At 43.2% G+C, this 13,863-nt stretch overlaps 1 protein-coding gene across 6 annotated transcripts in view; it reads left to right on the forward strand.

The window, feature by feature from the left end:
• The window catches only part of GlcAT-P (Glucuronyltransferase P), a 1,177,810-nt gene that overhangs the window by 1,055,496 nt on the left and 108,451 nt on the right, over positions 1-13,863 (forward strand). For all 6 annotated transcript variants that reach the window (XM_067140865.2, XM_067140864.2, XM_067140867.2 and 3 more), the window contains one exon: positions 3,280-3,437. In XM_067140865.2, coding sequence (XP_066996966.1) covers positions 3,280-3,437 — 158 coding nt within the window. The remainder of the gene's footprint in view (positions 1-3,279; positions 3,438-13,863) is intronic.

Genomic DNA, 13,863 nt, shown 5'->3' on the forward strand with positions numbered 1-13,863 from the left:
TTATTAATTATACCCTGAGACTAAGCAGCACGTTATTTTACAAGGCCCTGGGTACCAGTTACGAATATGAAAACAGAATGCTGATATCTTTAATGGTTTAGAAGTTATTTCCGTGTAACATGTTAGGTGAATAACCCTGTATATAAGAAAACCTAAAGGTCCAATAATACTGCCTTGAGGAATTCCCCTCTTAATTATTACAGGGTCAGATAAAGCTTCGCCTACTCTAATTCTCTAAGATCTATTTTCTAGAAATATAGCAACCCATTCAGTCACTCTTTTGTCTAGTCCAACTGCACTCATTTTTGCCAGTAGTCTCCCATGATCCACCCTATCAAATGCTTTACACAGGTCAATCGCGATACAGTACATTTGACCTCCTGAATCCAAGATATCTGCTATATATCGCTGGAATCCTACAAGTTGAGCTTCAGTGAAATAACCTTTCCTAAACACGAATTGCCTTCTATCGAACCAGTTATTAATTCCGCAAACATGTTTAATGTAATCAGAAAGAATGCCTTCCCAAAGCTTACATGCAACGCATGTCAAACTTACTGGCCTGTAATTTTCGGCTTATGTCTATCACCCTTTCCTTTATACACAGGGGCTACTATAGCAACTCTCCATTCATTTGGTATAGCTCCTTCATGCAAACAATTATCAAATAAGTACTTCAGATATGGTACTATATCCCAACCCATTTTATTTAGCTGGCGTCGCTCGGGTCGCGTGCGCCAGCGCAGGACTCAGGACACGGTGAGTACTTTCGGATTACGCATTAATCTGTATCAGATTTATTAACATATTCTTATTTGTTTATGGTTTACAATATAACTTTAAATACTTGAATACTATATATTGAATGCGTAATGTAGAAAAGAGAACTACCTTAAAGAATACGTGGACCTGGAGCAGACCGGCTTCGACTACGGTAGACAGCACTGTACGGTCAGCGTTGCCAATCCGTGTTCGGAGGTAAGCGACTCTCCACCATCTGTCGCTTCGCCGTTCCCATATCAGACAACAGCGCAGTTTTCCGCAGGTTTGGTACAAATAATCCGTGCATGGTTTGTGATACGTATCATTCTATCAGTGTTCATTGTTAAAACAATGTGCACACTTCTACTAGATAAGACACAATGTGTTATTTAATACACATGAAGTAAATCAGTAAGGTTGTAAGAAAACCGCAAAAAAACAAATACAAACGTAAAGAAAGACACTTAAATACATATTCCTCTTTCATTTTACACTGCACACCATACTTTTCCCGTCCATAATGTGTTTTGCAGTATATTACAACAGTCTTCTCCAAGTTTTCTCGTAGAAATCTGTGGCGATTGTTTGTTAAATCTAGTTAAATATCTCTACATCTACGTATGTGACAGGATAGTACTTGAATTCGGGAGCGAGTGTAGGTGTTAAACATTCTGGTAGATTCACATTATCAGTAACAGCTAAATATGTGTTTATTGCTACCATGATGTCATAACCCGGATGTCGTTTAAGGACATGTCCGATGTTTCCTGGCATATCTTCACGTTCTCCATCATGTCCAGCGAATCACGAAGACGCAACCACACTCGTGTCCTCATCCCGAGGTGGTGCAGCTCTTTTCAGGCACATCCCCATTGGAGGTGAGCTGCATGTACCATTTCAATCACATACCAGCCCTCCTGCCATTCTTAAATTTCTGGCAGTACCGGGAATCGAACCCAGGCCCCCGAGGACGGCAGCTAATCACACTAACCGTTACGCTACAGAGGCGATTCTAACATGATTTGGAAGTATATCTTGATAAGTCCCAGTTCTCTTTCAACTGTTTCATTGCCGAAGGAGCTCACGGCATTAATTACTTCACATTTTCTTGAAGACTGCTTGTAAAACATTTTCATATATGCATAGACCTAATGAAAGTCGAAAACATGCACAATAATTCCTGAATATGAAATATGTGCTTTATCTCAATTATATGCAAATATGCATATGTATGCACTATTAAACTTAATCATTCTTCTAGTTTCACCTTCAGACGCACTTCCTCGTCGGTTTTGGAGGTTTACATATCAGCAAACAAAATAATCATTTGCATACAAATCCGATATTAGTAATGATAATGATTACCGATGAAAACAGGAGGGGATAATGACGGGAGAATACTCAAAATGAGGAGATAAATGCTGAGTTCGAACGAACGTAATGTATGAAGCTGTGCGTATAAGGCCCCTTTGGTGGTGAGATCATGTAAGACGAATGGAGGAGGATAGTTTACCATGGAGGGGGATACGGGGTAGGAGAATCAAGGGGAGAAATTTTATTCATTTTTTAAATTTAAAGATAAGTTTTTGTTATAGTGACAGCCATTTACTTTCAGTTTCGACTTAGTTAATCTATAACTGTGAGGTTTTACCGGGCGAGTTAGCCGTGCGCGTAGAGGCGCGTGGCTGTGAGCTTGCATCCGGGAGATAGTAGGTTTGAATCCCACTATCGGCAGCCCTGAAGATGGTTTTCCGTGGTTTCCCATTTTCACACCAGGCAAATGCTGGGGCTGTACCTTAATTAAGGCCACGGCCGCTTCCTTCCAACTCCTAGGCCTTTCCTATCCCATCGTCGCCATAAGACCTATCTGTGTCGGTGCGACGTAAAGCCACTAGCAAAAAATAACTGTGAGGTTCTTCAATATGTTGAAATTATTTACAAAATAATTTACTAAACTTTTAATTAATGGTTTTCTTTTTCAGGTATTTTCTAAATTTATTTTGAATTTATTTCGACAGACTGAAGAACTTCACAGTTATAGATTAAAGAGAAGTGGAATGGAACTAAAGGAGGATAGACCTTGTTGCAAATAGAGTATTGTGGAGGAGCATAGTTAGTTCACAGAGCCTTGCAGACTGAACACGAAAGGCATAACAGTCGGTAATGAAGAGAATGCATAATATAGGAGACAGGGAATGTCTATAACTTGGAAGGAATGGACCGTGACTACATGGCGATAATTACATCCCAGGCATTTGTCAGGTGTTAAACTGTGAAACCACGGAAAGTCATCTTCAGGACTGCGAACCCGCCAACTAAAGATTGAAGTATAATTTTAATATTTACTTCTACAGTGCATTACCAGATTAGGAACTAATTACAATAATACAGTAGTATGTATTAGCATGATGATGCTTGTTGTTTAAAGGGGTCTGACATCTAGGTCATCGACCCAGTATGTATTATATTGTGTTCAATTTTTGCTAGTGTTCCAACACCTGTTTCTTTTTCCTTCAGCTCCTATGCCTGAAGAATATAAAAAGCGACGAGGTCCTAAACCAAGAGGAGTCTCCAATAGAAATAGAGGGCTGGAATGGATCCGAGCAAACGCTACCAAAGGCGTGTTGTACTTCGCTGACGATGATAACACGTACGATATCCTTCTATTCGATGAAGTAAGTACTACAAAGTATTATTTTTTAACAATGAAATATTCAAAACCACTCTCAGATTTTTGTTCTAGACGAGGCATATGAGAAGAACTATGTTATTGGGTTTACATTCAATATCCGTGAGAATGTGTGTGACGAACAGGCAAGTGACTGGCACGGATACCGAGCGAGTTAGTTGCGCGGTACGCGCCGCGAAGCTGTAAGTTTTCATTCTAGAGATGGTGGGTTCGAACCCCACCAACATCAGCACTAAAGATTGTGTGCCATGGTTTCCCATTTTCACACGGACAAATGCAAATTAAGGACGCTTCATTCCCAGTCCTAACCCTTTCCTTTAGTTGCAGAAAAACCTATTTGAGTTAGTGCGACCTTAAACTACTAGCAATAAATAAATAAATAAATAAATAAATAAATAAATAAATAAATAAATAAATAAATGCACTCATGTTCATAAAAACCAGAACACTTTGAAAGACTAGAGATAGGAAGTTCATATTCACAGGACACGTGCATTAGTATGTTCTGAAGAAACGATTAGCATTTGAACGTTTGAACGATATCGGCCCTCAGGTTCAAGCTCCACATCGATACCTCGCCGCACCACCACCGATTGGTAAAATGTGCCTGCAGCTCTCGTTGTCGCCTTAAACCGAACGTCTGTGTCGGTGCGACGTAAAGCAACTAAACCGAACGTAATGGATTACTGAGAGAACGTGATGCATCCATCCGGGAAATTGCTGCTCATGTGGGATGAAGTGTGTCGGCAGTGCGACGGGTGTGTACAGAATGGATCACAGAAGACCGTAGAACACGATGAGATGGGTCTGGTCGCACCACCCAGACAACCCCCCGAGAAGATCGACGCCTCATCCGAATTGCATTGCAGGCCAGATGGGCGTCCTCCTCCGCTCTGGTGGAACAATGGAACAGTGTAACACATCGGACACTATCAGGATTGAGAGTCCATCGCCGTTTGTTACGGTCTGGGTTACCGGCGCGTCGTCCACTTCTCCACCTACCTTCAACTAATGTGCATAAACGTTCTAGCCAGGAAAGGTGTATGGAACGCGACGTCAGTGGGGACAGGAATGGCAGCAAATTGTGTTTTCGGACGAATCCAGGTTCTGTTTGTTTGAAAATGATGAGCGCAGTTTGGTTCGCCGCAGGCAGGGGAGAGGCATCACATTGACTACATTCGCACAAGACATACAGCGCCTACTCAAGGCCTTATGGTCTGGGTTGCTATTGGGTACAACCACGAATCACAGTTGGTGCGTTTCCAGGGCAATGTGACCAGTTTAACGTCCGTGAATGACATCCTGCGACCCGTAGCCATACCCTTTCTGCACGACACCCCAGATGTCATATTTCAGCAGGACAATGCGCGACCACATATTGCTGCACAAACAAGTGCCTTCTTGTTGTCACAGGATGTTAGACTGTTGCCCTGGCCCGCCCGATCACCGGACTTATTGCCAATCGGCAATGTGTGGGATATGGTGAAATGACGGGTGCGGCGCTGTGACCCAATGCCAACCATCAAAGATGAACTATTGAACCAGGCGAATGCAGCATGTATAGCCATACCCCAGGACGCCATTCGCGCGTTATACGCGTCGATGCCATCACGCATGGAACATGTTATCAGTGCCTAATAGGCAACAGGACATATGCTGAACCTAGGTGATTGAAATGCTAATCATTTCTGCAGAACATACTAATGAAAATGTCCTGTTAATATGAACTTCCTATCTATAGTGTTTTGAAGGTGTTCTGTTTTTTATGAACATGAGTGTAAATAAATGGGATGAAAATTAAGTGCACCTCAACCCAGTTTGACAGAGCCAGGAATCGGACCCCATGAACCGTTCTTGGAAACTGCTATTCTAAACTCTAAACGACCATGGCGGACTCTTCGATTGTCAATATGCGAGGTGAGTTACATCCGTACATTATACTTTTCTTTTCATCTTCGTTATTTCCTTAGTCATTCGATTCTCTAAGATCATCTCCAGTACACAACAGATCCTTCGACAATCATTTCCTGGACATACACGTCACTCCCTATGCATTACCATTTGCCTTTGCTGGAAAGACCTGGTGTTTACAGTACACTATGTCTTCTGATATGGGCTAGAATAAATTTCTTACTTTCATTGACCTGTCTCAGTCACATCCTTGGCTCTGACAATCAGAAAGTGACCTAGGTATGAGCGATGCTACGAAGGTAATCCCAAAAACGAGGTCTCCTATTTTTATAAATACATAGACCTGTTTATTTCTACAAAGGTTTACATCATTTTACTGCTTGGACATTTAGCTATTTTTCTACATAATCACCATTTCGGTCGATGCATTTTGTAGACGCTGTGAAAGTTTTTGTATGCCCATATCGTACCATCTCGCCGCCATGCTGTTCAGGAAGTTGTGAGCGGCGCTTCGGGAAACTTCAGGAACCAAAGTGCAGAGATTATCCAGGGTGATCCACCGACCAGCTGCAAAATCTCTACACCACTTACGAACATTTTTGACATCCATGCACGACTCACCATACACTTCCATCGATTGACGATGGATTTCAATCGTTTCAGTACGTTTTGCTTTCAAAAACCGAATAACTGCGCGCACTTCGCACTTGGCGGTAACATCCAACGGGAGCTCCATTCTCAACGGCTGCCAAGCCAAGGTTGGGTGCCTCAGCGTGTTTATATGCGAGTGCGGGAAACACTCTTCACAAAATTGTGACCAACAGCCACACGAACAGTGTTCTGTATTTATAAAAAAATAGGAGACCTTATTTTTGGGATTACCCTCGTAGTAATGCCATTTCGTATGCAGCCAGTCCCTGTTATGAATGGTGTGAAAATGTTACTCATAGGGTCAGTTGGCGCATGCATTTCAGCGGGCTTGGCAGACTGATATCTAATACCAACGTATTGTTCAGAGAAGAAAGCAGCGGGAAACAACCTCACTCCTCATTTCCCTTCAGTGAAACATAGGCTATCTATGACAGTTGATAGCGGAGCTGTTGAGAATCAGTCCACCCTTCGGGCTAAGTACTCAACATTCATGTATTCATACATACTGAACCTATTAACCTGAACGTTTCCGATTGTCGCTTGTCCACTGACCGGCTTCCATGTGAGACTGAATGTACCACCATAATGATTCATGATGATCCAGCCCCGTAACTCGAGCTCTGGACTCTTGGTATAATTAAGGCAGTCCAATCGGTATGTGCCACACAGTGCTTGTACGGATGGACCCTTAATTGAATCGATGTGACCTGCGACTGTGTCATGGACTGACATCTAAATTTGTGATTTACGTTAAAGTCATTGTGGGTGATGACCGCAAGAAAAATGAGGCTCCATTGGCAGATGGCCCTAATCTGAGTCACAGAGGTTGATGACCCCATGACCATCCAAACTTCTAAGCTGAAGGCTTAGACTAGTTGATGACCAAGGTTTCCACGTTAATAAATCCCCAGCACATCTGATGTTAAATAAATCAAAATCAAAATAATAACAACAACAACAAAAAATGCTCACAACACTTGTGGCAGTAATGACATCGGACATGTCCCCTTAATCGTTAGGTTAGTAAGTTGAAATTTCCCAGCAAATAAAACTAAGATTTCCATAATACATTTTCAAGTTAGTCACTTGGCGTTAAGGTAATTCTTAAAATACGGTTCCACTGAAGTTAATAAATTATTAAATGAAGTAATCTCATAATCCTAATTACCAGGCGAGCTGGCCGTACGGTTAGGGGCTCACGGCTGTGAGCTTTCATCCGGGAGATAGTGGGTTCGAATCCCACTGTCGGCAGCTCTGAACATGGTTTTCCGTAGTTTCCCATTTTCACACCAGGTAAATGCTGGAGATGTACCTTAATTAAGGCCACGGCCGCTTCCTTCCGACTCCTAGGCCTTTCCTATCCCATCGTCGCCATAAGACCTACCTGTGTCGGTGCGACGCAAAGCCACTAGCATAATCCTAATTAACAACAAATTTATCTCTCCCGGACGAAATGGTTTCCTTAAACTCCCTAACTGTTTATATTAAATTTACATCATCACTTAGACATGTTTACCAGAAACATTCCTTTGAAGGACATATTGATTTTCACTGTTGGTTTATGCTCATAGTTTTCTTGTTCCGCAGCTGGAAAGTGAAATACATTGTCATAACTAACAGTACCATTTATTTATTTCATGATGCCACTCAATAAGTTTACGTTATAACACTAATACGAAACTAGCTCGGATAATCCTAACTTTAAATCCTATAATCTGCATAAATTTACACACAACGCAAAATATAAAAACAACCCATGTCAAATCGCTTATAACGCCTACGGTTATACCTTGGACTAATTCCGGTTCCTCATTTGATATAATTTCAGACCGATGAGATTCAAGTTGTCGTAATGCACCTCACCCAACTCTAGGGTGGATGGACTCCTGCACCCCATGTGCTCCACAAGCATGACCTCATTCCACATGAACCTAAATTTGTGCCTTGGAAACCAACAACAACCACACAATCATCCATTATGAACTCTATGGATTGACAAGCTATAGTGACATCCAAATAAAATAATCGCAAAACTTTGGACAACCCTCAAGAACACGAAGCAACATCACTACGGATTCTCAAATGTTGACACCCCTGAAAACGGTTATTCACAACATTACCCGACCTCGCATCATTTCCGTTACACCGATAATGAACCTCAAGTTCTCTACTAAACGACTCTCTTCTTAAATAATGAAATATAATTCCAAGCATTTGTTATAAATGACGAAATCTCAGTTACAATTTATTTCTGACAATGAACCGCCTCGCTGGCCGAGAAACACAGGTGGCTTATTACCTGAAAAGAAGATCCTCCTCACTATCTCTAAAAGAAACACACACGTTATCTTGAACTCGATCAAATGAAACCTTGCCTCGTTGACGACTCGCGTGAAATACAATTCTTAACCAACACAGAATATGCGAAGAGATTTAATTTAAAATGTCACCTGAAATATTCTTATCCATCACGGTCCTACAGTTTCGCGTGGGATCATAACTATGGAATGAGGCGATTCACATATCATTAAATTGCACAAAATAAATCCTCGGGTGCACTACAATGAAAATCCTGGCACAAAAATATCATCAGCACTACAGTAATTCAGCAACCTGAGCCACATTCCTTCCTATCTCTTCAAGACTTGAACCACATGCTTCCACAAATCTCTACACGACAATAATATGGAACATCCCCCTTACGGGATCCACTATGTTGTTACATAAAACAATCTGTGACAAACTAACCATCTCTCCTCGCATATCTGAATTTCTCAACACAATATTTTCAGAACCGAAACCCCACGAACCTGCTACGCTGGCATAGCAGGGGGAGAGGTGATACTCCCCCGTGGCACGTCCCAGGTGGCGGATAGGGGGTCCTAACTGGCTTGCGGGTGGACTTGAGGGAAATAAAATACCTCTCGTGGACCAAACACACCCTGTGGGTGGGGGAGGCAGACGGATAATTTACCCACGGTATCCCCTGCTTGAAGGGATGAAATGGCGTATGGCTTTTTACTGCCGGGAGATTCCAGGACGGGTTCGGCTCGCCAGGTGTAGGTCTTTTGATTTGACTCCCGTAGGCGACCTGCGCCTCGTGATGAGGATGAAATGATGATGAAGACAACACATACACCCAGCCCCCGTGCCAGGGAAATTAACCAATGATGGTTAAAATTCCCGACCCTGCCGGGAATCGAACCCGGGACCCCTGTGACCAAAGGCCAGCACGCCAACCATTTAGCCGTGGAGCCGGACACCGAGGGATGATCCAATTAGAACCATGAAACTACTTGTAATTAGTACCATCACGCAGGGAACACCATGGGTTGCATTTACTTGCGCATAGTACCAGTATGTTAGGTACGCAATAGGTTTGTGATTGGTAGCGACAGTGTGTGAATCAGGAGGTGGGTCCTACAGTACCTGTGATTCGTACCCCTATATGAGCGGCACCATGGGATTAGCGACACCATGGTTCTGCCTTACCTATGCTCAGTTCCCATTATGTGGGGAATTCCACGGGATAGTACGAGTCCCTGTGGTTAGTCCACTTATGTGAGGAACGCCATAGGTTTGCGTTGCCTTTAGAGGTTTGCGTTGCCTGCAAATAGTGCCGCAATGTGCGAAACACCATAGGTCTGCATTACATGTCCGCATTACACTACATGTGAATAGTACCATAATGTGCATGTGAGTCACCATGGGTCGGATCCACTGATCGTTTTAAATTCATATCCGTCCATCCATTCATTCTTCGTCCTCATGCTTTGAATTCTGATCAGTGGAGGATTTTTGACTTTTAAGTTGTCATTTCATTTCGTCTCATTTCGTACCATTAAGGGCCGATGACTTCGATGTTAGGCCCCTTTAAACAACAAACATCAATCAATCAATCAATCAATCAGAACCGAAACTCACAACTTGACTTACAAAATGCTACCGTTATTTTCCTCTCATCAATTCTACACAGATTTTAACAGACCTTTGGAATAACAGTTCCCTTCCACAAATCACACACCAACATCGCCTTGTACTTTCCCTTGACAAATTTACAGCGCCAAACACAGGATTGTGTGCTTTCCGCAACAGCTGGCAACCCATCATTACTACGCAGCCGCTCTAAATGGTAAACCATGGATTACACTTACAGGAATTTCATCTTTACACTGAACAGAATTTCGTGATAAATTAATATCTTAACTTGGGCAAACAACAAACACAGGAAATAAACGCACGGGAATGATACTTTGCGCTAGATATTATGTTCGCTTTACAGCCATCAAATTTACTACTGTGCAACATTTCGCACGCTAGTTTCGTGGCATTCCCGATTATCCAAGAAACATAAAAATGAATTTTCGTCGTATTCCTCTAACATTTTCATGAAATAAAACGATGGGCAAAATGCATCACAGATACAAAAATAAAATGGTGACGTAATGAAATAAACAAATGCACTTTACAAAAGGTAGTTTGCATACCTGAAAGTCGTACATGGCCTTGCATTATAACAGGCTCACCAGCCTCCATCAATCTCTTATCTAGCCATCTCGACAGATGGAGGCTTTACAAAATATACTCTTCCTTTCATCAGGATTCCTATCCTGGGTAAAGTGTTTATTTTAATTTATAACATTCACCTGCAAATAACGACATAGAAAAAATAAATGCCTTTCACACGTTCTCTTCCTCGCGAACCGAACATGTTCGTCAAATCACCGATCCCCACACGCAATAAAGTAAAGCAATGATATTTTCTCATTCAACTGCAGGATTTCGACTTACACTAACTGACAGAGCAAATGCAACACCAAGAAGGAGTGGTCAGAACTTTATGCCAATTGCAGGGTAGACTGACGTCACTGAGGTATGCTCATGATGTGAAATGCGCCGCTGTGCTGCGCACGTAGCGAACGATAAATGGGACACGGCGTTGGCGAATGGCCCACTTCGTACCGTGATTTCTCAGCCGACAGTCATTGTAGAACGTGTTGTCGTGTGCCACAGGACACGTGTATAGCTAAGAATGCCAGGCCGCCGTCAACGGAGACATTTCCAGCAGACAGACGACTTTACGAGGGGTATGGTGATCGGGCTGAGAAGGGCAGGTTGGTCGCTTCGTCAAATCGCAGCCGATACCCATAGGGATGTGTCCACGGTGCAGCGCCTGTGGCGAAGATGGTTGGCGCAGGGACATGTGGCAGGTGCGAGGGGTCCAGGCGCAGCCCGAGTGACGTCAGCACGCGAGGATCGGCGCATCCGCCGCCAGCGGTGGCAGCCCCGCACGCCACGTCAACCGCCATTCTTCAGCATGTGTAAGACACCCTGGCTGTTCCAATATCGACCAGAACAATTTCCCATCGATTGGTTGCAGGAGGATTGCACTCCCGGCGTCCGCTCAGAAGACTACCATTGACTCCACAGCATAGACGTGCACGCCTGGCATGGTGCCGGGCTAGAGCGACTTGGATGAGGGAATGGCGGAACGTCGTGTTCTCCGATGAGTCACGCTTCTGTTCTGTCAGTGATAGTCACCGCAGACGAGTGTGGCGTCGGCGTGGAGAAAGGTCAAATCCGGCAGTAACTGTGGAGCGCCCTACCGCTAGACAACGCGGCATCATGGTTTGGGGCGCTATTGCGTATGATTCCACGTCACCTCTAGTGCGTATTCAAGGCACGTTAAATGCCCACCGCTACGTGCAGCATGTGCTGCGGCCGGTGGCACTCCCGTACCTTCAGGGGCTGCCCAATGCTCTGTTTCAGCAGGATAATGCCCGCCCACACACTGCTCGCATCTCCCAACAGGCTCTACGAGGTGTACAGATGCTTCCGCGGCCAGCGTACTATCCGGATCTCTCACCAATCGAACACGTGTGGGCGCCGTTTGCAAACTCTGCCCCAGCCTCGTACGGACGACCAACTGTGGCAAATGGTTGACAGAAAATGGAGAACCATCCCTCAGGGCACCATCCGCACTCTTATTGACTCTATACCTCGACGTGTTTCTGCGTGCATCGCCGCTCGCGGTGGTCCTACATCCTACTGAGTCGATGCCGTGCGCATTGTGTAACCTGCATATCGGTTTGAAATAAACATCAATTATTCATCCGTGCCGTCTCTGTTTTTTCCCCAACTTTCATCCCTTTCGAACCACTCCTCCTTGGTGTTGCATTGTCACTGTCAGTCAGTGTATAATGGACGTCTGTTGCCTGGATGTGAATCTACATGACGGTTCCACATTTCAGAATACCGTTAATTTGCCTTCTAATCTATCTCCACTTGGAGATGACGTTATATAGCCACCTTTGGCCAAAACTACCTTCCTTCTGGGGACTTAGTCTTCTCAACAAGTTTATAACGTTAGTCTGAAAGACGTGGTGTCGCCTCAAATTCACTAGACACGATGTAGGAATTTCAAATGGTGCGGCGAGTTTTTATACTTTTTTCTCCCACTACCATGCCATCCGCATTTACGGCCAAAAGCTCACTTATCACCTCACAGAAAATGAAATTTGGCTGATTTTGACATAACACATAGTTGCTTAGTTTAGTAGCGGTGTTGATGATAAGCATTAAGGGTTTCTGTTAACCAGCTGAGTCTTTAAATTAACTCATGAGCTAGGCATTATATTTTGGTCGATGTAACAGAGTTTAAACAAACAGGCATGTCTTTTCGACAATTTTCCTTCTGGAGCTATTTAGCTGTCAAATGTCATTACCACTAACTACCAAATTGTTTCACTTACGATTTCTTGACGTTTACCAGGCCGGTTTCGTCGCCAGTTATTCTTAAAATGGACTTTTAACAAACAAAAAAATAGTTCCGCCAAGTTAATTCGTGTCCCTGCACAATCTACGCGTGTGGATGACGTAATTTCTGTAGCGTGATAATGAGAATCATCCCACTTGTTCACCACGTGCCGTCTCTGGTCAGAAATAAAAAGCAACTAGGGCTCCTCATGACTTGTGCCTCTTGTAATGAATTTAGGACTCTGGCCCCTTATGACTCAAAAGTCAAGGGTTCAATACATACATACATACATACATACATACATACATACATACATACATACATACATACATACATACATACATACATACTGTAGTCGTGTAGACGTCTTCACCCTCTGCAATTTAGTCGGTGAGGTAAATACTCACTGACTTGCAGATCTCAGGCTTTTACGAGTCCTTAAAGCATTTTCAGGTAGGAGAAATCAAAATGTGGTGAAATGAAAGAAGTTGACGTTAATGAATTATTACTGGAATTAACATGAGCGAAAAGAAAAAGTTAAACAATATCCATTATTATGGATGAAAAATTAATAGATTTTCTGTACAGTAAGACAATGGTCACAAATCAAACAATCACAAATGATCGCTGTTGACTAATTATTATCAAACTGAGGAAGTAGACCGTGCGGTTAGGGTCACGCAGCTATGGGATTGCATTCGGGAGATCGTGGGTTCGAATCCCACCGTCGGCAGCCCTGAAGATGGTCTTCCCGGTTTCCTATTTTCACACTAGGTAAATTCTGGGGCTGTACCTTAATTAAGGTCAGTGCCACAACCTTCCTAATCCTAGCTGTTTTCGATTCTTCCTTCGCCGAAAACCTTCGACGTGTTATTGCGACGTTAAGCAGGTAAAAAATACCTAATTATCAACGTGTTATTCAAATTCACTCTATCTGCATGATACTCTGTTACATACTGACCCCATAATTCTACATTGCTAAAAGAACCACCACATGGCTATCTAAGGCCAACTGCGAGATAAAAAACGCGCATCCTTCTTTGTAATATAGCTAGCCTCATGTCCGTGGCTTGTTACCCACATCAGGAGTGAG

Source organism: Anabrus simplex, chromosome 2 (assembly GCF_040414725.1).
Source record: "Anabrus simplex isolate iqAnaSimp1 chromosome 2, ASM4041472v1, whole genome shotgun sequence".
In the NCBI taxonomy this organism is placed as follows: Eukaryota; Metazoa; Arthropoda; class Insecta; order Orthoptera; family Tettigoniidae; genus Anabrus; species Anabrus simplex.